Source organism: Podarcis filfolensis (assembly GCF_964270895.1).
Source record: "Podarcis filfolensis genome assembly, chromosome: 4".
NCBI lineage: Eukaryota > Metazoa > Chordata > Lepidosauria > Squamata > Lacertidae > Podarcis > Podarcis filfolensis.
In genome coordinates, this window is record NC_139607.1 from 95,556,543 (window position 1) to 95,581,043 (window position 24,501).

General features: G+C 46.4%; 1 protein-coding gene across 1 annotated transcript in view; it reads left to right on the plus strand.

Moving 5' to 3' along the window:
- Positions 1-6,495: 6,495 nt before the first annotated feature.
- Positions 6,496-24,501, plus strand: part of LOC310761832 (retinal guanylyl cyclase 2-like) — a gene marked incomplete at its 5' end in the record, with an annotated part of 299,090 nt that continues 281,084 nt past the window's right edge. Inside the window, 6 exons of the mRNA XM_083612029.1 lie at positions 6,496-6,988; positions 8,372-8,673; positions 11,797-12,154; positions 16,029-16,113; positions 23,007-23,103; positions 24,238-24,369. Coding sequence (XP_083468155.1) covers positions 6,496-6,988; positions 8,372-8,673; positions 11,797-12,154; positions 16,029-16,113; positions 23,007-23,103; positions 24,238-24,369 — 1,467 coding nt within the window. The remainder of the gene's footprint in view (positions 6,989-8,371; positions 8,674-11,796; positions 12,155-16,028; positions 16,114-23,006; positions 23,104-24,237; positions 24,370-24,501) is intronic.

The window sequence follows — 24,501 nt, forward strand, 5'->3', positions numbered from 1 at the left end:
GGGAGATACAAGCCTGGGCCAAAGCCAGTTATCTGCCTAAATGTTTCCCCTCAAGTCAGTGAAACTTGCATCTGTATAATGTTAGGGCTGCACATCTGCACATAGAACCTGCATAACATAAAGTTAGCAGCCTTTTCCCTGACCCCTTCCCCTCTTGCAACTTGGTATGTAAACTGCTTTGAGGTGGGTTTTTTTTAAAAAAAATATAATAAGCAAGTTTAAAAACCAGGCAGAGGGCCTTCTTGGTAGTGGCACCTGCCCTGTGGAATGCCCTCCCATCAGATGTCAAGGAAATAAACAACTATCTGACTTTTAGAAGACATCTGAAGGCAGCCCTGTTTAGGGAAGTTTTAAATGTTTGATGTTTTATCGTGTTTTTAATATTCTGTTGGGAGCTGCGCAGAGTGGCTGGGGAAACCCAGTCAGATGGGCGGGGTATAAATAATATATTATTATTATAAATTATAGAAGTGGCATAGAAGTTTTATGAAACAAACACGCAAACAGCATTGGTACGACACGAAACCATTTGTGAGCTTTTCACTGCCACAGCCAGGATGCTGGTGTAAAAGGACTTTCCGTCTGGTCTTCTGAGACCCCTGTTATTTGTTTGATAAGACTTAGACACTGCTGGATTGTAAAAACAGCAACAACCTCAAAGTGGTTTACAACCCCCCCCCCCATAAAACACACAAAAAAACCATCTATTAAAACTTTAGCAAAAGCAATTTAAAACTTTCAAAAAGAAGAGACTGAGAATAGATTGAAACTCCCATTGACTTTCTAAACACCTGGATAGGCTTGTCTAAACAAAGATGGTTTTACCTGGCACTGAAAAGAGTACCGTAAAGGCCTTTTCCTGTTGTCAATAGGTAGGGAGTATAGGTGCTGCAGGCTGATCGCTGAAGAATGGATGCTTTTGAATTCTGGTGCTGGAGGAGACTCTTGAGAGTCCCATGGACTGCAAGAAGAACAAACCTCTCCATTCCTAAGGAAATCAGCCCTGAGTGCTCACTGGAAGGACAGATCCTGAAGCTGAGGCTCCAATACTTTGGCCACCTCATGAGAAGAGAAGACTCCCTGGAAAAGACCCTGATGCTGGGAAAGATGGAGGGCACAAGGAGAAGGGGACGACAGAGGACGAGATGGCTGGACAGTGTTCTCGAAGCTACAAACATGAGTTTGACCAAACTGCGGGAGGCAGTGGAAGACAGAAGTGCCTGGCGTGCTCTGGTCCAGGGGTCACGAAGAGTCGGACACGACTAAACGACTAAACAACAAACATAGGTGCTGCAACACTAAAAGATCAAGTTCTAAAAAACGGGTATGTGGTAACAGTGGAAGCCGTAGCATTTTGGGGATAAGGCGATCTCATAGGTAAACTGGTCCCAAATTGTTTGGGGCTTTATGTACTAATAGCATGGGTAGGCAAACTAAGGCCTGGGGGCCGGATCCGGCCTAATCACCTTCTAAATCCGGCCTGCAGACGGTCCGGGAATCAGTGTGTTTTTACACGACTAGAATGTGTCCTTTTATTTAAAATGTATCTCTGGGCTATTTGTGGGGCATAGGAATTCGTTCATTCCCCCACCAATATAGTCCGGCCCCCCACAAGGTCTGAGGGACAGTGGACCGGCCCCCTGCTGAAAAGGTTTGCTGACTCCTGACTAACAGTAATGCCTTGAACCTGGTTCAATAGCAAATCAACAACCAGTGCAGATCTCTGAGCACAGGTGTTAGTCAAAGCTCGGATCCCGAACGCCTCCGTTTTGGAACGTTTCGGCTCCCGAACGCCGCAAACCCCAGAGGTAAATGTTCCGGTTTCCGAATGTTTTTTGGAAGCCAAACGTCTGTCATGGCTTCCGTTTGAGTGCAGGAAGCTCCTGCAACCATTAGAAGCCGCACCTCGGTTGTCGAACGTTTCGGAAGCCGAATGGGCTTCCTGAACGGATTACGTTCGACAACCGAGGTTTGACTGTGTATGTTAACAAGGTGTGTCAGCAATCACGCTGCAGCATTCTGCCCTAACTGCAGCTTCTGGAGGGAAACTCCCCATAGGGAGGAATATTCTTAAGTGTGCTATAAAGGTAAAGGTAAAGGGACCTCTGACCATTAGGTCCAGTCATGGCCGACTCTGGGCTTGCGGCGCTCATCTTGCTTTATTGGCCAAGGGAGCCGGCGTACAGCTTCCGGGTCATGTGGCCAGTATGACTAAACCGCTTCTGGTGAACCAGAGCAGCGCACAGAAACGCTGTTTACCTTCCCGCCAGAGTGGTACCTATTTATCTACTTGCACTTTGACATGCTTTTGAACTGCTAGGTTGGCAGGAGCAGGGACCAAGCAACGGGAGCTCACCCCGTTGCAGGGATTCGAACCGTCCACCTTCTGAACTGCAAGTCCTAGGCTCTGTGGCTTAACCCACAGCGCCACCCGCGTCCCTTTAAGTGTGCTATACTTCCCGCTAAACTCACTCTGAATCCATGTCCCCAACACCAGGGCCTTGATCCCTCTGGATTTTCATTGCCCTCCCAGCTCTGCAACAAAACCCATATTGTACGAATTGAAATCCTCTTAACCCAAGTAAGAGAGGTTTAATATGCTCTTCCTGCAATTGCAGTCATGGCGGGTACCTCCGATACGGAGCTGGGACGTGTTTTCACAGACGAACAGCTGCTCACAAGTGCTGCCTCACTCGCTGATGGAATTGGGATTTCAGATGCTGCTTCGCATTTGGGGCTACTTTGAGACACACAGGTTGGTGGCAGCCTCCCAAAGGAGAACAACTTTGAAACGAGAGCAGCGTCTTTCATTTGATAATACGCTACCAAGAGCATTAGTTAGCCTGCTGTCGAAGCTCTTCTAATTAGGAATCCCAAGGGAGGAGCTCTCCTTGGTGCTGAACGTGTCATTTTCTATAACCAAGTTCAGGGCAACTGTCGGCGCCTCTTCTGGCAGTTGAGGACTGGTTATTTCATTTGTAAATGAATTTTCTTCAAGCTGTAAGAAAAACTAAGGGCTTCCACTGAGCCTGCTGTTGTGAAGTCTCTCCCTCAAACTCTGTGCTGGCTGCGTTGTGGTGGTCCGTAATGTCAGTACCTACATTCAACTGAGCCGGTAAGTCGATTCCATGTGGTTTTCTTGTAGATGAATGAAATGTAGATTGAGGAAGCAGACCAACTGCAACTGACCAAATACAGCCTCGTTCTCCATTGTCCTGATCTCCAAAACCTGACTGTGATAAAACTGATCCAAAATGGTCCATTAGAGCTTGTTTGATCAAACAGTCAAGAAACAGATGGACGGGAGAGGATAGCTACTCTTATTTTTGTGGGCATTGCAATGTGAAGTTGGAAACGGCTCGCCTCGTCTTGAGCACCTGCTAGAAAGATGATCTGAAATAATATCTCCTTAAAACCCACATAGCAACAGTTTCCCCATCCACACAGATAGCTGAAGATCTCTTTGAAAATAAGAGATGGCCGCTGAAAATGGTTTATTTCCATGACTAGCCCACCCCAAGGGTAAGTTCCTGGGCCAATAGCAATATCACTTTGCCTCATTCAGTTTCTTGAGCCTGGAGCGATGGGCTGGAATATAACAAAGAGGATATTTTTGCTGAACATACGGAAGAACCTGCTGGTGGTGCGAGCTTATAAGAGCAGGCTGCCTTTTAGTGGGCTGGATTTTTTGAAGCAGACGCTGAAAGGCCTCAGGTCAAGGATGGTGTAGAAGATTTCCTGAATGTGCCGGTGTCATTCGCACTTTTTTTTGGAGGGGTGGTAAAAAATGAGGTGCCAGTACTCATATCTTGATGAAAGTGCTGCAGGTGTCAGTGTGAAATGGCTGCCATGGGCATCAAAAAAGAGGTGATAGATAGGGCAGATAGATAGTCAAAGCTGGGGAGAAATATAGGAGAATTGTACATTGAAAATGTTGACTGTAAGAATAAAAGAAAAATTTTTATAAGCTAGTTTGGAGATGGTATTTAACACCACTCAGGTTAAATCAAATAAACAAGGAATATTCGGTGTTATATCGGAGGGGATGCCAGGAAACAGGGAATTATGTTCACATGGGGTGGGGGTGTAAATATGTACAATTCTTTTGGCAAAGGGTGTTTAAGGAGATGACAGAAATCGCTGGGTTAAAGCTGACCGAAAGTCCAGAGGTAGCATTATTATCAATTTACAGTGGGGTGGAAGGTTCACAGGCTATGAAGGACTTGCTCACAAATTTATTGACCACTGCACAAATTACTATAGCTAGGAAGTGGAAGGGGGCAAGCAGAATATAAAATGGAAGAATGGTATGAAGAGGTGTGGGATTTATTTATCACAAGAAACTAGGGCCCTGTGGGATTTGACATCTTTCCGCAGGGCCTGCAAGACAGAGCTGTTCCACCAGGCCTTTGGTCAGGGCACAGCCTGACTCCCTCATTTGGCAATATTCACAGAACTCTAGCCCAATGGTTGCCATCAATTTGATTTGAATTAATTTTATAATGAATGATTTTAGAATGTTGTACTATTTTATTGTTGTTAGCCGCCCTGAGCCCGGCTTCAGCTGGGGAGGGCGGGATATAAATAAAATTTATTATTATTATTATTATTATTATTATTATTATTACTATTATTATTACTATTATTATTCATAATAAATTAACATGTGGCATTAAGGTAAGACAGGGAATATGCAGGAGGAATGATTTGGAGGAGATATAGAAGGTGTTTGTAGAATCTGTACCATTGAAACAGAAAAGGGGTCAAACCATCGCAAGAAGTGTTGAAATTTTGGAGTTTGGATGGTTACAGTGGAATGGTCTTGGTGGTAGGGTGCAGGTGTTTATTCTTATTTATTTATGATGATTACTTTGCCAAGAAAATAGGAAAAAAGAGGTTGTGGTCCTTACCTCTCAGAATCTTTCTGTGGTGGTTCCCCATTTGTGGAACGTTTTCCCCAGGGATGTCCTGCAGGCAAGACATATGCTCTGCCAATGAGCTACAGTCCTTTCTGCATCCCACCTGGAGAGAATCGACCCATTCCACTTGTGATGTGTGTCCTCAGTTGACAGACCAGGTAGCCCCAAAGACCTTTACTCGCCACCCTCTCTGGCACCCTATCTGCATAACCTTGTTGTTGTTTAGTTGTTCAGTCTTCAGTCGTGTCCGACTCTTTGTGACCCCCTGGACCAGAGCACGCCAGGCACTCCTGTCTTCCACTTCCTCCCACAGTTTGGTCAAACTCATGCTGGTAGCTTCGAGAACACTGTCCAAACATCTCATCCTCTGTCGTCCCCTTCTCCTTGTGCCCTCCATCTTTCCCAACATCAGGGTCTTTTCCAGGGAGTCTTCTCTTCTCATGAGGTGGCCAAAGTCTTGGAGCCTCAGCTTCAGGATCTGTCCTTCCAGTGAGCACTCAAGGCTGATTTCCTTCAGAATGGATCGGTTTGATCTTCTTGCAGTCCATGGGTCTCTCAAGAGTCTCCTCCATATATTGTCCATTTCGGGTCGTCCAGCTACTGCCACAGTGTCCTTTTTCTTGGCAGATCAAGATGAACAGGTGACAACAAATGCTGCAAGGTTTTCAGCTGGGGCAATCAGAATAAGATCCTCTCTTTGAGTACAGTGGTACCTCTGGTTACGTACTTAATTTGTTCTGGAGGTCCGTTCTTAACCTGAAACTGTTCTTAACCTGAAGCACCACTTTAGCTAATGGGGCTTCCCGCTGCTGCCGCACCACCCCGCGATTTCTGTTCTCATCCTGAAGCAAAGTTCTTAACCCGAAATATTATTTCTGGGTTAGCGGAGTATGTAACCTGAAGCGTATGTAACCTGAAGTGTATGTAACCCGAGGTACCACTGATTCAAAACCCTAAAATGTACAGTGGACGCTCGGGTTGCGAACGTGATCCATGCGGGATGCACGTTCGCAACCCGCAGCTGCCCTTCTGCGCACATGAAGGTTGTGATTTGGTGCTCCTGCGCATGTGCAAAGCATGATTTAGTGCTTCTGCACATGCTTGACCGCCAAAACCCGAAAGTAACCAGTTCCAGTACTTCTGTGTTTCAGCGGTCCATAACCCCAAAAAATGCAACCTGAAGCGTCTGTAACCCGAGGTATGACTGTATTTTATATAATTGACTTTTTATTTCTATTCTTTGTCTATTGTATTGTTGTTTTATTGCTATGGCCGATGGCTGACGCAAATAAAGATTCATTCATTCATTCTTCACTTGCCACTAATCAGCCAGGAGACGATGGCCTTTTCCCTGCAAAGTTCAAGCTGCTTCGTCTCAGACGTCTCGAGGTGCGCAAGACTGCAGCCAATTCCACTGCCCTGCAAGATCGCTGTGGGGCTGTGGTGGACGGCTGTCGGCTTGGCCCTGCTCCCTCTCCCAATATATTGTGCAGCCTTTAACGTCGGCCTACTAGGGCCTTGGACTTGCGACCCCTTCTTCTCCAAGGCTTTCCCCCAAGTTGCTGCAAAGCTTGCTATGGAGCGGATAAGAAAGGACCCTTCTGTTAACTCTCCCCATCAGCTGGACTGCACGTTATGCGAGGAAGGCTGCCAGACTTCTAAAGCTCTGGCTGAATTCATTGGCTATGAAAAGCACCTGTCAGCTTTCATAGGTCCCCTGAACCCAGGCTACTGCGCCGCAGCCTCCCTGCTTGGCAGGAGCTGGAACAAAGCTGTGTTTTCCTGGGCCTGCGTCAGCGACGAATTGGACAGCCCGGGCTACCACCCTACTTTTGTAAGAACGTTGCCCTCTCCGCCTGGGATCCTTCTCTCCGTGTTGAAATATTTCAGCTGGGCTCATGTCGGCATCGTCTCTTCCCAAGAGGAGCTTTGGAGGGACACAGCTAACAAGCTGGCAACAGCGCTGAGGAACCGGGGGCTCCCGGTGGGTGTCGTCACCTCGATGGGGAGAGGAGATGGAGACGCTGAAGGAACTTGGGCCAAGATCCAAGCTGCCGGTGACATTAAAGGTAAGGAGGGTGAGAACGAGCCTTTGGCCCGGTGGGAATAGAGATGGTTTCAGGGCGCTTGCAGACTGTCACAGTTTTGAGTGGGATTCAACAACTGTTTTACTTGCAGAAGACATCTGAAGGCAACCCTGTTTAGGGAAGTTTTTAATGTCAGATGTTTTAGCGTGTTTTAAATATTCTGTTGGGAGCTGCCCAGAGTGGCTGGGGAAACCCAGCCAGATAGATGTGGTATGTATGTATGTAAAGGTAAAGGGACCCCTGACCATTAGGTCCAGTCGTGACCGACTCTGGGGTTGCGGCGCTCATCTCGCTTTACTGGCCGAGGGAGCCGGCGTACAGCTTCCAGGTCATGTGGCCAGCGTGACTGAGTCGCTTCTGGCGAACCAGAGCAGCACACAGAAATGCCGTTTACCTTCCCGCTGGAGCGGTACCTATTTATCTACTTGCACTTTGATGTGCTTTCGAACTGCTAGGTTGGCAGGAGCAGGGACCGAGCAACAGGAGCTCACCCTGTCCCGGGGATTCAAACCGCCGACCTTCTGATCGGCAAGTCCTAGGCTCTGTGGTTTAACCCACAGCGCCACCTGTGTCCCGTATGTATGTATGTATGTATGTATGTATAAATAAATAAATTAATTATTACTGATGTAGAACACAATGTCCCTATTTTTATCTGAGAAATGTTGAAGGGTATGTTAGATAGGCTTTTAATTTCACCCATTAAGGCTCTTCTGTTATGACAGAAATAATCCTGGGCTGCCTTATGTACCTTCTACAGTGGTACCTAGGGTTAAGAACTTAATTCTTATTCTGGAGGTCTGTTCTTAACCTGAAACTGTTCTTAACCTGAAGCACCACTTTAGCTAATGGGGCCCCCTGCTGCTGCTGCTGTGCTGCTGCTGCACGATTTCTGTTCTCATCCTGAAGCAAAGTTCTTAACCTGAGGTAATATTTCTGGGTTAGCGGAATCTGTAACCTGAAGCGTATGTAACCCGAGGTACCACTGTACAGCTCTTGAAAGGACCATGATGTTTTACCTCCACTGTTGGGAGTCATTATACCTGGGCCTTTGGTTTGATTCAGCAGCCTGGCTATTCCGGTGTTTTTAAAGCGAGAGCCAGCGTGGTGTAGTGGTTAAGAGCGGTAGATTCGTAATCTGGTGAACCAGGTTCGCTTCCCCGCTCCTCCACATGCAGCTGCTGGGTAACCTTGGGCCAGTCACACTTCTCTGAAGTCTCTCAGCCTCACTCACCTCACAGAGTGTTTGTTGTGGGGGAGGAAGGGAAAGGAGAATGTTAGCTGCTTTGAGACTCCTTCAGGTAGTGATAAAGTGGGATATCAAATCCAAACTCTTCTTCTTCATCTTTAATTTCTGTGCCACAGTTATCATTTTGTGCATGCATTCGGCTCTCATCGGAGGAGAGGATCAGGCTACCTTGCTTACGAAGGCCCAAGAAATGGGTCTGGCTGATGGCAGATACGTCTTCCTGCCGTACGACACGTTGTTCTACAGCCTCCCGTACCGAAACCACTCCTATTTCATTCTGGAAAACGACCGCTCCTTCCGGGAAGCCTACGACGCAGTGTTGACCATTACTTTGCAGTCCGGGGAGAAAACGTTTTATGAGGCGTTCGAGGCAGCGAAACGAAGGGGCGAAATCCCTCTCGATCTGGAACCTGAGCAGGTCAGGACTGCCTAGAGCAGAAGGCTTTCATTTTGATGATAATAATAATAATAATAATAATAATAATAATAATAATAATAATAATAAAAAATTTATTTATACCCCGTCCAGCTGGCTGGGTCTCCAACAAAATATTAAATACAATAATTCATCAAATATTAAAAGTGTCCCTAAACAGGGCTGCCTTCAGATGTCTTCCAAAAGTCAGATAGTTGTTTATTTCCTTGACATCTGACGGGAGGGCATTCCACAGGGCGGGCGCCACCACCGAGAAGGCCCTCTACCTGGTTCCCCGTAACCTCACTTCTCGCAGGGAGGGAACCACCAGAAGCTCTTTCGAGCTGGACCTCAGTTTCTGGGCTGAACGATGGGGGTGGAGACGCTCCTTCAGGTATACTGGGCCAAGGCCGTTTAGGCCTTTAAAGGTCAGCACCAACACTTTGAATTGTGCCCATAAACGTAAAGCTGAATAACATCCTGCACCCATCGTAATCAATCACGGTTGCCTTCTTCTGTAATCCACCTCCACATTATAACTGTAGAAATGCACCTGGCAGAGAGGAAGGGAGGACCAAAACCCAGGTGTTCTTGTCTGTGATCCACCTACTGTGGATTTTCCTGTCTTCTACCATCACCAGGGGACGCGGGTGGTGCTGTGGGTTAAACCACAGAGCCTAGGACTTGCGGATCAGAAGGTCGGCGGTTCGAATCCCCGGGACAGGGTGAGCTCCCGTTGCTCGGTCCCTGCTCCTGCCAACCTAGCAGTTTGAAAGCACATCAAGTGCAAGTAGATAAATAGGTACCGCTCCGATGGGAAGGTAAACGGTGTTTCCGTGCGTTGCTCTGGTTCGTCAGAAGCGGCTTAGTCATGCTGGCCACATGACCTGGAAGCTGTATGTCGGCTCCCTCGGCCAATAAAGCGAGATGAGCGCCGCAACCCCAGAGTCGGCCATGATGGTCAGGGGTCCCTTTACCTTTACCTTTACCCCACCAGACACAACTGACAACCAGAGAAGTGATTTGTAGAATGAAAGGAAGGTCCCTTGCAAACCCGCTTTGGGCAACCTCGCAAGTGAGCACAGCAAAAAACCTTGCACTCCATTCAGGAGATACAGGAACATGAAATTTATTACGGTCGGAGACCAGCTTGAGAAACACAAATGGAACCACAATCCCAATAGCAAAACAAACATTTAAAACAATATAAAACAATGGCTTTTAAGTTTAAAAGTGCGATAGGCATAAAGGTAAAGGTAAAGGGACCCTGACCATTAGGTCCAGTCGTGGCCGACTCTGGGGTTGCGGTGCTCATCTCGCTTTATTGGCCGAGGGAGCCGGCAGAGCAGCACACAGAAATGCCGTTTACCTTCCCGCTGGAGTGGTACCTATTTATCTACTTGCACTTTGACGTTCTTTCAAACCGCTAGGTTGGCAGGAGCAGGGACCGAGCAACGGGAGCACACCCCGTCATGGGGATTTGAACCACCGACCTTCTGATCGGCAAGCCCTAGGCTCTGTGGTTTAACCCACAGCGCCACCCGCGTCCCGCGATAGGCATATAAACACATAAAAACTTTAAAATAGATTACCTTAGAGAAATGACCCAAAGTCGCCCATGGATCCGAGTTTGGGAATTTTCTTAACAAACTAGATTGAATTGGGGGGTGGTCTGTGCCTACAGATCTGTGCGCAGAATCTGGCGACTCTCCGGGTTGTCTTGTGGTCTTTGCCTAACAGGAGAAGATCGAATTTTTGCTTTACCGGGAGGTCAGCAAGCCTCACCATTCAGGAGATATTCTCTGCACTTCCATAAATTTTGAACGCAATGGCTTTCCCCAATAATTAACCAAGAATGGCTAGAAGCCATTTCCAACACAGCACGTTGGCTTAGCTCCTTTTTCTTTCCCAAATAGGCAACATTTGGAGTCAGGTGGAAAAGAGAGTGGGGGAGCTGGATTTCTTTATTTCATAAAATATCTCCCCCATCCTTCGCTTGCTCTCTCCTCCCCATACTGGGCATTTGTGGAAGCAAAAATCAGCTAAACTGTTGGAGTGGCATACAAAGGATGAACAAGTTAAATCGGTTATGATTGATTGGGCAAGAGATGTGGGACATAATATAATAATGGAGGATTGGGAGAGGCTATGGAGGAAAGGGGTTAAGTTCACTGCGTGTACGATGTTAAAGGAAAACATTATGAAGATGATGTATAGATGGTACTTGACCCCTGTAAAACTAGCAAAGATCTATCACAATAGTGATAACCTTTGTTGGAAATGTAAAGAAAAAGAAGGTATTTTTTTCCATATGTGGCGGACTTGTCCCAAGGTGAAAGACTTCTGGGAGAAGATTTATAATGAACTGAAAAAAAATGTTGAAATATACATTTATTAAGAAACCAGGGGCCTTTCTTCTTGGAATAACAGGTTTGGAATTGCCCAAGAAAGATGTTAAATTATTTTTGTATGCCACAACGGCTGCCCAAATATTACTTGCTAAAAATTGGGAAACACAAGAACTATCAACAGTGGAAGATTGGCAGATGAAGATGATGGACTTTTCGGAGTTAGCTGGAAGAATCCGCGACCAGAAAGAAGAGGAGTTTCAAGAGGACTGGAGGAAATTTAAGGACTAGTTGAATAAATATTGCAATATAAAAAATTAGAAATTACTTGAAAGAAACAAATAGGCCTAGGATTAAACTAATTTATAACAAATGGGATTTAGAATGTTAAGAAAAGTGAATAAGATGGACTATAATTGGAAATTGTTTTAGTTTAATAATGATATTGGAAAGCTGTTACCTTTAATTACAAGGAAACTCAGAAGGGAGGGATTTGAGGAAGTCAACCAAGATGTTTAAAAGGTTGGATTTGTGAAGAATTAAGTTTGTTGTTATTGTTTATCTGTTTATCGTTCCCTTTTTCTCTTCTTCTTTTTTCTGTTTTTGTGTATCATTTTGCTTTGCGGCTTGTGTTATCATTGTGGAAAATCTAATAAAAATTTATTTATTTTTTTAAAAAGTCAGCTAAACGATATGACGGATGTCAGCTCTGGTTTCCCTCTGAGCCAGACCATTTCCCAGGTTTTGGAAGGTGCTAAAAACCTGTTGTCTTTTTCAGGTCTCTCCACTCTTCGGCACCATCTATGACGCCATTTACCTGGTTGCAAAAGCTTTAGCTAAGGCTCATCAACAGGGGGAGACTGAGGTCTTGGGGAAAACCTTGACTCAGCACGTCAGAAACCTTGACTTTGCTGGGTTCAGCCGCAGGGTAGAGGCGAACAGCAAAGGAAAACCTCTGGCCCAATATGTCGTCCTGGACACAGACGGCAGAGGGAGCCATTTCTTCCCCACCTACTTGCTGGTGGCGTCCTCTGGCTTGGTTCAACCCCTGGGAAGGGCGATACACTTTCCCAGAGGAAGCCCACCCCCAGCTGATTCCAGCTGTTGGTTCGATCCAGATGTTCCCTGCATCAGAGGTAAGTGGTTCCCGTATCGCCCATTTCCAGCATTATTGCACTTTGTTGACACTCCTTCTTAATCCATGTATCGTTTTTATTATGTGTCTGGAGATATTTCAAACCATTTAATATTTTTATACACACATAACTTCCCACCCCTCCTTTCCTGATGTTTATTTTTATTGCTGCGTTCCCCCCCCCCCCATAATTTTTAACTGAATTTTCTGTTTTACGCTTTAGAATACCTCGGGTTGAATGTGATTCGGGATGAGTGTGTTCGAGTTGCACTCTGCGGCAACCTGGAAGTAACGGAGTGCGTCACTTCCGGGTTTCGCTGCTTGCGCATGCGCAGATGCTCAAAATGACGTCACGCACATGCGCAGAGGCGCCAAAACGTGACCCACGCACATGCAGATGCGCGGACATGGGTTACGTTTGCTTCTAGATGCGAACGGGGCTCCGGAACGGATCCCGTTTGCATCTAGAGGTACCACTGTACTCATTTAAACATCTTTAAAATATCAATGACTTCCCTTCTTCTCTTTCCATGGTTCATTTTGCATAACATAAATCATAGCATATTTTACATAAGCTAAAACCATTCAGTATTCCATTAATACATCCATCAAAACTTATTTACACTGTTGAATTTATCTTCATGCTGCCCACGTTTTCAAATAAACGTATGTTCTTCCTCTTCTCTTATATTATGTGTTAGGTCCGAAAGCTGCGCATATTCCATCAGTTTCAGTTGGCATTCTTCTTTAGTTGGGACTTTGCTCGATTTCCATTTTGGGGCTAACGAAACATGGGCCGCAGTAATGGCATTCATAAACAACCTTTTTATTACTCCTTTTTATCAGCTGTTTTAAAACACATACTGTTATGCACTGAAGTTTTCACCCTGGGCCAGCAGGGGGATACTGTAGATAGTTTTCACTCAGGTCCACATATGCAAATAAGGGATTGAAAGTGATGTTCAGTGATTGGATAGTTGTAGTAGAGCTCTATATAAGCAGGTTGGCTGAACCCTGCAGTTCAGTTCTGTTCTGGCCTGTGAATAAACAAGAGCTGTTTGAAGAATCGTTGTGTCGTCTGATATGTTCACCCACAACTTAACACATCCGTTTTTATTATCTGAGCCCGACAAGCTGGGCTGTTGAGTAGTCTCTCACCCCAGAATTTTTTACCTTAGCAAGACGATCTTCCGGGGGCCGTGTGCCAGAGGTGGGTGGGGACAGAGGCAAAAGCAGGTGGAGCAAAGAAGGACAAACGTATCTGTTTGTTCTTGTTAAATGTATTGTCCAGCCTTCCCAAGCAGGTGTCATAACGGTTTCAGCCACTTAAAGATCAGTATTTAAAAACATTTGAAACAAATATAGAGGCTTTATAGCAGATCTTGGACACGTTTCCAGCCAGGCAAAAACACCCAAGGGTGGCACGGAGCAGGGCTCAGGGGTTGTATGGCCTAGTGAGATTCCCAAGGGCCAAATAGAGAGGGTTGGGGGCCACATTTAGCCTTCAGGCCCTGAGTCCCTCTGCCTCGCCCAAGTTTACAATACAGTGGTACCTCGGGTTAAATACATAATTCGTTCCGGAGGTCCATTCTTAACCTGAAACTGTTCTTAACCTGAAGCACCACTTTAGCTAATGGGGCCTCCTGCTGTTGCCGTGACGCCGGAGCACGATTTCTGTTCTCATCCTGAAGCCACGTTCTTAACCCGAGGTAATATTTCTGGGTTAGCGGAGACTGTAACCTGAAGCATATGTAACCCGAGGTACCACTGTAAAGCAGATCTGGGGTATTTGATCTGTAGATCTCCTCGCTGCTGACGGCTGTTGTGTATTAATGCTGGCTTCTGGCAATTCAAAATGGCCCCGGGGAATACTCGGCTTATCTTAGCAAGAAAAGAAAAGAACTTAATATAATTTGAGTTGTTTCCAAAGACAAAGGTGGCAGTCAAGAAACTGGGAGCGGGGCATAGTTCTTCCCTGGGGAGGGGGGGAGAGGGAGGGGACAAATGACATTCAGGCATTTTGTTTGCAGCTAAAGTTGGGGCGTGGGACGCAGGTGGCGCTGTGGGTTAAACCACAGAGCCTAGGACCTACCGATCAGAAGGTCAGCGGTTTGAATCCCTGCAACGGGGTGAGCTCCCGTTGCTCGGTCCCAGCTCCTGCCAACCCAGCAATTCGAAAGCACATCAAAGTGCAAGTAGATAAATAGGTACCACTCCAGCAGGAAGGTAAACAACATTTTCGTGCTCTGCTGTGGTTCGCCAGAAGAGGCTTAGTCATGCTGGCCACATGACCTGGATGCTGTACGCCGGCTCCCTCGGCTTATAGAGAGAGATGAGCGTGCAACCCCAGAGTCGGTCACGACTGGCCCTAATGGTCAGGGGCCCCTTTACCTTTAAAGTTGGGGCAAAAGTTAACACCTGAACCTCCAGAGAGGGATTGCAGGGTCTGCAGGCAGAGAGGGGCCAGCTTCTGTCCTTGGCAATAAAAGGATCTCCAGGGGGCAAGCGCTGGGCAAGACCGCTGCTTGAGATGTTGCCAGTCAGAGTAGGCAATGCTTGCAATTATTATTCATTTGTTAATTGCTTCTCATGAGATACCCCAAAGTGATTTGCAATACCTTCCAAGGAGCTCATTGGATGATGGCTAACAGATTGAGGTTGAATCGTGACAAGACAGAAGTACTGTTTTGGGGGGACAGGGGGCGGGCAGGTGTGGAGGACTCCTTGGTCCTGAATGGGGCAACTGTGCCCCTGAAGGACCAGGTGCGCAGCCTGGGAGTCATTTTGGACTCACAGCTGTCCATGGAGGCGCAGGTCAATTCTGTGTCCAGGGCAGCTGTTTATCAGCTCCATCTGGTACGCAGGATGAGACTCTATCTGCCCGCAGACTGTCTCGCCAGAGTGGTGCATGCTCTAGTTATCTCTCGCTTGGACTACTGCAATGCGCTCTATGTGGGGCTACCTTTGAAGGTGACCTGGAAACTATTAATCCAGAATGCGGCAGCTAGACTGGTAACTGGGAGCGGCCGCCGGAACCACATAACACCAGTCTTGAAAGACCTACATTGGCTCCCAGTACATTTCCGAGCACAATTCAAAGTGTTGGTGCTGACCTTGAAAGCCCTAAGCGGCCTCGACCCAGTATACCTGAAGGAGCGTCTCCACCCCCATCATTCTGCCCGGACACTGAGGTCCAGCTCTGATGGCCTTCTGGTGGTTCCCTGCCTGCGAGAAGCCAAATTACAGGGAACCAGGCAGAGGGCCTTCTGGGTAGTGGCACCTGCCCTGTGGAACGCCCTCCCATCAGATGTCAAAGAGAAAAAAAACTACCAGACTTTCAGAAGACATCTGAAGGCAGCCCTGTTTAGGGAAGCTTTTAATGTTTCATAGACTATTGTATTTTAATATTCTGTTGGAAGCCACCCAGAGTGGCTGGGGAAACCCAGCCAGATGGGCGGGGTATAAATAAATTATTATTATTATTATTATTATTATTATTATTATTATTATTATTATGGTGTACATGGTTCTCCTCCCCATTTCAACCTCACAGCAACCCTGCGAGGCAGTCTAGGCGAAGAGATGGCAACTGGCCCAAGGTCAGCTTCATGGCTGAGTGGGGATTTGAACCCTGGTCTCCCAGGTCCTACTCCAACACTCTAACCATTACACCACACTGTAGTAAGACAATCCCTGCCCTTGGGCTAAAAAAAATCTAAAAAGGTACGGCACACGAGGAAAGAGGTGTGGGAAGGGTAGAGGAAAAAGTAAAGAGCAAGCTTCTTAAAGTCACAGTTTTTAGAATGACCACCTGGGATGGAAACAGTTCATGTAGCCCTGACTTGACCCATCTCTTGTCCCTGTTACTTGTCTAGGTCTGGAGCCTTCCATCGTGGTATTGATCCTGCTGCCGCCACTCACCCTTCTGCTCTTCGGGATGTGCCTGGCATACCTGATCAGGTAAGAGCATTTTCTTCTCTTTCTAGTTTTGAAGAAGGCCTCTGCCTAGCTCACTGGTCAGGAGGCAAAAGCTTTGCGCCCTGACTCAGCTGACCAGCTCATCATAACATTTGAGCCATGATCTGAGGCAGGGTGGGGGGAAAACATTTTCTGATCCCAAGGGCCAAATTCCCTTCTGTGTGACCTTCTGAGGACCACATGTCAGTGATGGGAGGGGCCAGAGTCAAAAGTGGGTGGGGTAATATATATTACTTTTGCACAGCAGACTCGCTTCTACACACACTTACACATGCCCCTCTGAAGGAATGGACGACCTTGGCTGTTCCAGTGGAGTTGGGATGACATGTCTGGGTCTTATCTTACCACACTCTGACGCCACACAGACCTAGTCCGGCAACAGTGCCAGAGTGTGTTCTTGGAGTTGGTGACCTCTTGCTCCAAGATAAGAATATAGGAACAGGAATACCCTTTTATGGTCAGAAGTACAGGAAGGAGAATCCTTTTATGGTTAAGAGTACCGGAGCAGGAACATCTGTGATGTCAACCTGCGTGCACAAGCTGACGTGGCTGGATTCCTGGGGAAGGGGGGAGAGGGTGCCTGGAGGATATATATACTGCATGAAATTTCTCATTTCTTTGGACTTGCTGTGGACTGACCACGCAAGTGCCTTTCTGATGCTCCGGAGAGCAGAAATAAAGAACTCTTTCTCTGAACCAACCCTCAGTGTCATTTGACTTCCTTCCTCCCGTCTGGGAGCAACGCAAAGCCCACCAATCGGTAAAGTCTAATAAGGCTATACCTCTATTCTCCATCGAGACAAGCCAGAGGCATTGTCAGAGGTCAGGGATACCTTTCACTCAGGCAAAGCACTCCTGGAGGGTGCAAAGCTGTTGGAGAGAAAGATTTGGGTAAGAGATCCTTATTCTCTTGCAGCAGAGTTAGCGCAGTGGCAATTGCTCCAAGAACATTAAAACCTGGTTAGATTTACATCTGCCCTCATTCATCTTTAAACAAATGTTTCCCACAAAAATACTTAGGCTAGAATAAATCACAGACACGTAGCTTTGCGAGTAAGTGAATGCTTTACTCAGAGTTTCCGGAAGTTACCGAAAAAAAGTCTCCATCCGAAGGCAGTAAATAAAAAAGAAAAAGGTTGCAAGTGCCCCCCCTTTTTTGCAGTACTTGGTTTCCTTACAAAAAAGCACATGTAGTCTTTGGGTTAGCAAAGATGCAGGCTATACAATCTCTCTTCTGGATAGATTCAATTCACTTGGTTTTTCCTGCAGCTGGGAGCCATTGACTGCATGTCTCCTTCTTTGCTTATTCCAGGAAGCACAAAGAGAAAGACAGATTGGGGGGACAGAGCCTGCTGAGAACCTGTAAAGCCACACCCACCTGCAACCTGATCTCTGGGCTCAGGTTAACTCTTTCATGCACACAAGTGTGAATCAGTAACTGTATGTAACAACAGAATCAGAGCCAATGAGGGGTGTGGCCTGAGGTGAGAGGGATAGTTGTCCTAGGGATAGTTCTTCCTCATCCCTAGACACATGCATGATGTATAATAACGAGCTTTGTACATTTATTATTATACAGGTGAAACTCAAAAAATTAGAATATCGTGGAAAAGTTCATTGATTTCAGGAATTCAACTTAAAAGGTGAAACTAACATATGAGATCGACTCATGGCATGCAAAGCAAGATATGCTTCTACTTCTCAGAGATCCAATCTTGCTCTATTTGCAATCCTTGTTTTGCTGATTTCATTGAATATTCTAATTTTCTAAGATGGTTAATTTGGGGTTTTCATCAGCTGTACGCCATGATCATCACAATGATAACAAAGAAAGACTTAGCATATCTCGCTTTGCATGTCACGAGTCTATCTCATATATGAGTGTCACCTTTTAAGTTGAATTACAGAAATCAAGAAACTTTCCCACGATATTCTAATTTTTCAAGTTTCACCTGTAGAACAAATCAAGGCTTGACATATCTTACTTTGCATGTCATGAGTCTATCTCATATATTAGTTTCACCTTTGAAGTTGAATTAGTGAAAGAAAGGAACTTTTCCACGATATTCTAATTTTTCGAGTTAGTCTACAGGCCTATAACCACAGGTCTCAGGGTGGTTAACAAGATTAAACCACAATATAAAAACATAAGTTAGATAATTTAACAGATGCAAAACAGGTTCTCAGCTTTGGCTGGCCATCCATATTCACATGGAATATCCATCTTGGTACAAACTTTGCGATCCACTCTAGCACAGAGTTCATTCAGGCTCCATTTGGTTTGCACGGCTCCTTTCAACCCAGCCATAGGCAGGAATCCGCTCCACGTTTTGTCGACTGTCTATTCTGAGTCATCGACAGCCTTCAGTCTCACAAAGGGAGAGTTACTGGGAGGTCTAATTGGTTAATGACTGCAGACCTTGGGAAATAAATTGTGCTAACTAAGTGTTACTCATGGAGCAATTATGACATGCCAGGTGTTCAAAATCCTCTGACAATTCAGGAGTTCACCGATTTCCTGCTTAGCGCTTAGAAAAATAAGAGCGCCGAATCATTAACACATCAATGTGAGCAAGCGCCCAGAGCCAGTTCGTCATAGTTGCAATGTTTGGCATTGACCCTAAAATGGTCTAGGCCAGGGTGATGTTGTTGGACTACAGCAGGGCAGGGTTTCCCAAACGTGGGTCACCAGCTTGTTTCGGACTACAACTCCCATCATCCCTAGCTAGCAAGACCAGTGGTCAGGGATGATAGGATTTGTAGTCCAAAAACAGCTCGAGACCAAAACTGCACTATGACATCCATCTGCATCCCTACTTTTGTAGAAGATTACTGGTAGGTAAGGTACAAGAAAGAGCTTTCAGGTGTCACAAGAGTCTTCATTCCCAGCTGAAGAAAAGTCTCTGGAGGGCACAGGGTAGAGGAAGCTGTTGTAGAGGATATTTGTTTGTTTGTTTGTTTTTTTTGGGGGGCAAACTTGGATTCCCAAAAAGAAATCCCAGAACTGATGAGAGATAGGCAATAGCAACAGCACAGCTTGATTGTACAGCCTTCATCAGTTTATCTGAGCAGGGTTGTAGAAACTGTTTCTCAGTCCTAGTCTTAATAACCGTGCACCTTCTTCCAGAAGGCAGAAGCTGAAATAGATCATTTCTGGGGTGCGCACTATCCTGCACTATCTCTGCAGCTTTCTTATGGCATCTGGAAGCATAGATTTGATCCAAGGTGGGAAGAGTGCACCCATTATTCTCTCTGCAGTCTTTACAACCCTGGACAGCACTGTTTTTCCCCCTGGCCCTGCAGCTCCCTGGATTTTCCAGCAGTCCCTTGACTCCCCTCTGTTTCAGCGTCAGAGTCTGAACTGCTTCCTGTCACAGGCTCTTCCTGCTCACTAAACCCTGTTTCCCCATCAGCATCTAGCATCTCTTCCCAATCTTCCACTTCTGACCTCTCCTCAATGCCCCACCTTCCTCCCCTTGGGGGTTCCCTTGAGCCTTCCTCCTCTGGGGTTTCCCTTGGGGGGGTTCCACGGTTGGTGCCTCCCGCCACTCCTTGTCTTCCAGCCAGTCTCTGCCAGCAAGTGCCTTAAATTTGGTAAAGTATCATGGTACATAAATACGCCTTTGCGTGAAGCTTGGGAAATCACGGTCCAGACAGTCTCCCGCCTTGTCCAGCCACCCCCGGCGATGGTTACGAAATGTAGGGTGTGTGCAGAAGGTGTTGCTGCTGTTGCAGCTGTTGCTTCTTGGCCCAGGAATGGTGCGTGCTTGTTCAGAGTGAGGGTGGTCCGGCCAGCATGCCAGAAAGAGGCTTGCTTCCAGAGTCAATACAATGCAGATCAGATGCACTCTGGGGAACCATGAAATCACCTTCTGATTTACAGGAAGGATCAGGGCCTTGCAGAGCCAGGCAGAGGCCCGGGCCAGGTAGATAATGTGCCCCCCCCTTTTTTTACCCTGGGGATAACTGAAGTCTTATAAATAGGTAAGTATATACCGTATTTTTCGCTCTATAAGACGCACCAGACCACAAGACGCACCTAGTTTTTGGAGGAGGAAAACAAGAAAAAAAAAATCTGAATCCCAGAAGCCAGAGCAGCAAGAGGGATCGCTGCGCAGTGAAAGCAGCAATCCCTCTTGCTGTTCTGGCTTCTGGGATAGCGGCGCAGCCTGCATTCGCTCCATAAGACGCACACACATTTCCCCTTACTTTTTAGGAGGGGAAAAGTGAGTCTTAGAGAGCAAAAAATATGGTAAATAATTTTCACAAAAGTTATGCTGACAAATAATTTCATTTCAAGGCTCGAACTGTATCAGCATATAAAGACAAAATGGAAAATATAGATATACAATAGTGCTTTTTAAAAATACATAGGGAAAAGGATTGTGAATATGCTGACCGAGGCCTCCTTTGGAATCGGAGGCCCGGGCCACGTGGCCCATATGGCCCCCCCTCTGTCTGGGCCTGGGAGGGATAACCCGCCAGCCTTCCACCTGCACCAAGATGACCAAAGCTGTCCTAAGACCTTCTGACATCTCCACATTCATTCATTCTGGTCTTTATAGCCTGCTCAAGTGAATGAGCCAGATATCTTCATCAGCGATGGGTGGAAGAGAAATTGATCTGGGTTATGTAATTGCATGACTGGCTTTTGGATTTGATTTATGAATTGAGATAATGACATGAGGTAGTTTTGAGCCTGCCGCTCCCACTGAGTCTCTTGGGCTTGCTGGTCGGAAGGTTGGTGGTTCAAATCCCCGCGACGGGGTGAGCTCCTGTTGCTCGGTCCCAGCTCCTGCCAACCTAGCAGTTTGAAAGCACACCAGTGCAAGTAGATAAATAGGTACTCAGAGCTGTCTTTTCCATTTGGCTGAGTGGCGCCATGCGCCACAGCGCCCGCCCAGCAGGGGCACCCAGCAGCGGGTCCACCGCCCTCCGCTGACTCTGGAGTCTTCTCGGGTCTCCTCAGAGGAGGAGGCGCCATGCCGAAAGCCCCACAGAGCAGTGTCTGGCGCTGGCCACAGGCAGGGAGAAGACGGGAAGGAGACAAACAAGTAGAGGAGGGAGGGAAGGAAGGAAGGAAGGAGAGAAGCAAAAGCTCCCTCAGCTCAGGACCCTTTTGTGGCGGGAAGGTAAACGGCATTTCCATGCACTCTGGTTTCCGTCACGGTGTCCCGTTGCGTCAGAAGCGGTTTAGTCCTGCTGGCCACATGACCTGGAAAGCTGTCTGTGGACTAATGGCGGCTCCCTTAACCTGAAAGCAAGATGAGCGCTGCAACCCCACAGTCGCCTTTGGCTGGACTTAACCGTCCAGGGGTCCTTTACCTTTTTAGCTTTTACCTACTACCCAGAATGGGATACGATTTCCCATGGGAAATGATCTATAATGAATTGAAAAGGATGTTTAAAATAACCTTTGTAAAAACAAACAAACAAACCCAGAAGCCTTTCTTTTGGGAATTATAGGAACAGAACTACCAAAACTGTATCAAAACTTATTTATGTACGCGACTACAGTGGTAAGAATGTTACTTGCCCCAAAATGGAGAGAAGCAGAAGTCCCAGCACAGGAATAGTGGATTCAAAAACTTCTGGAATGTGCAGAAATGGTGAAATGTACCGGAAGAATAAGAAATCAAGATAACAAACTTTTTATAAAAGAATGGAAGTGGTTTATTGAAGATCTTGCAGGAACTCAATGGCCCTGTGAGATCTCACGAGAGCATCCCAGGACATCTGAAGATGGTGTACTGATTCTGTCCCGGGATATTCTCGTGGGGTTTAATTCCGAGGGTTTGCATATACACATTTTCCCTGGACCCCCACATAAGAAGCAATCATACTGCATCATTGATACAATAATAGTGCATTTGTGATGGATTTGTACTGGGCCGTCCGCACTTCCTTAGTTGTTGTGCAATCATTCCACTTTAATCATTTTTTTGCAATGCTTCCCCAATTTTTCTTCATTATTGCCATCTGGAGGGGGGCAATCTTATGCCGTTGTGGAACTAAAGTAGAGCAACACGCTCTAATTAGGCAATTGAAGCTTTCCCATCTGATTTATCTACAGGCAAGGCTCAGTTTTTGCACTCCAGGCTGTTGTACTTACTTACTTACTTACCTATGTCAGGAACGAGCCAGCTCCCAGTAGAGGTTTGCAGTCAACTGCAGAAAGCAGCCAGGAACAGGGAGACTCAGACGTTAGTCAGGCAGGGGAGAGCCGGCAGCTGCAGACTCCGACTCTTCCTGACCTTGACGAGTGAGCTGATAAGGCAGTAGCTGAGAGCAGGCTAGAACACAGCCAAAGCTCACAGGAAACGCAAAAAGGTGTGAACAGCCTCTCAGAACAGGAAGAGGTTGATGCACTCAGTCCAAAGAGTCGGCGAATGGGAGGACTGTTAGATAGGAAGCAAAACAAGAGACGTAAAGGTCGTAAGTTCAATATCTTCTGTCATCTCTGGAAGGAGTCTTCAGAAGGGTCATCTTGAGTAATGATGCCTGAGGCTTGGTTGAAGCCGTCCGGAGCTATCTGTTTGTTTTTGCAATAAATCCTCCTTTTTAATTACCTACTCTTACTGTGTTATCAAGTGGGGAACCTGGACTCCTGACACTTACTTACTTATTTACTTACTTTATTTATTTCCGGTATTTATGTACCGCTTTTCACCAAAAAAAAAAAAGACCTCAAAGTCCACCCAACCCCAGCTGAAAGGTGGCTATCCCGAATTATAGACTCTATTCACCCCCAGGGTTCCATAATTTGACTGCCTACCAGATACCTTCCAGCAGACACAATGTAAAGTTGACATGATTTGCTATGAGCTGTATAGATAGTTACAAAATATAATGATGCTCTCCTGGCTTCTTTTCAGGCACAGCGCCCTCTATCGCCAAGTCATCAAAGGGCCTAAGAAGTTGCTGCTGACTCTGGATGACCTCACTTTCGTCAACGCCAAACTCAGCAGAATGGTAGGCAATCTAAGTCATGCAACAGCCGGCACTGACTTCGCACCTGTTCATGGGGAAGAGTTTCCTCCCACCATTTTTCATTACACTGTCACAGGAGCTCCTTCTCATCAGTTATCTTTTCAGCTAAGTGTTAACTGCACATATTTTACAGCAAAGCAAAAATTGCAAATCCTGACCAAAACTGAGTATTTTGGTCATTTCTTGATAAGCCATTGTTAAGATATCTGGGGGCAATCCCACCATATGTGGAAAAGGTGCCTCTTTTCCCCCACAGTTTCTCCAACAATTCTGAGAAGACTGTGGTGCCATATGGGCAGTTTGCATGGGGGGGGGGGGAGGTGGGTGGACTGCCCGCAGATATCTTGACAATGGCTTATCAAGAAATGACCAAAATACTCAGTTATCCCATTCCAGCTTCACCACAGCTTTGCCTACTAAATCTGTGGAACAATCAACTGAAATATTTCAGCTCTCAGGAACTCTTGTCATGGGTGATGGCAGCTGCCAGAAGTCCAATGGCTCCCAAGTGGAAAATCTTGCAGGATTTGCAACTTTTGCTTTGCTATAAAAATATGTGCAGTTAACATTTAGCTGAAAAGATAACTCATGAGAAGGAGCTAAACCACTGAGCCTCTTGGGCTTGCTGATCAGAAGGTCAGCAGTTCGAATCCCCGCGATGGAGTGAGCTCCCATTGCTCTGTCCCTGCTCCTGCCAACCTAGCAGTTCAAAAGCAGGCCAGTGCAAGTAGATAAATAGGTACCACTGTGGCAGGAAGGTAAACAGCATTTCCGTGCACTCTGGTTTCCTTCACAGTGTTCCATTGTGCCAGAAGCGGTTTAGTCCTGCTGGCCACATCACCTAGAAACCTGTCTGTGGACAAACGCCAGCTCCCTCAGCCTGAAAGCGAGATGAGCGCTGCAACCCCATAGTCGCCTTTGACTGGACTTAACCGTCCAGGGGCCCTTTACCTTTACCTTTTTTTGCACTGGAAATCATGACACTTTGAGGTGGGAGAAACGTTGACTAGCCATCTGACTTGCCATTGTGTCAACACTGAATCTGAACGAGATGTTCAGCCTTGATCAGTAGGATGTGCTCCTTGATTCGTCCCTGGCTGTGTTTCCTACTCACAGAGACTGGCAGTGGATAGCCTGAGCGACTCTAAGAGCAACTTGGAAGGTCGAAGCCTGAGATCTGCAACACATTCTTTGTCAGTGAAAAGCACAACTGTGACATATGAATCCTCCAATGTGGCAATATACAAGGTAGTGGAACACTGATTAAATCTAGCCGTTCTTGGATTTTAAGGGGGTGGGTGTATCAGGATCCCCAAGTGATGCTGTTAAGACATATTTTTTAAATGACATAGAATGATCCTAGAAATGCATTAGTCCCTC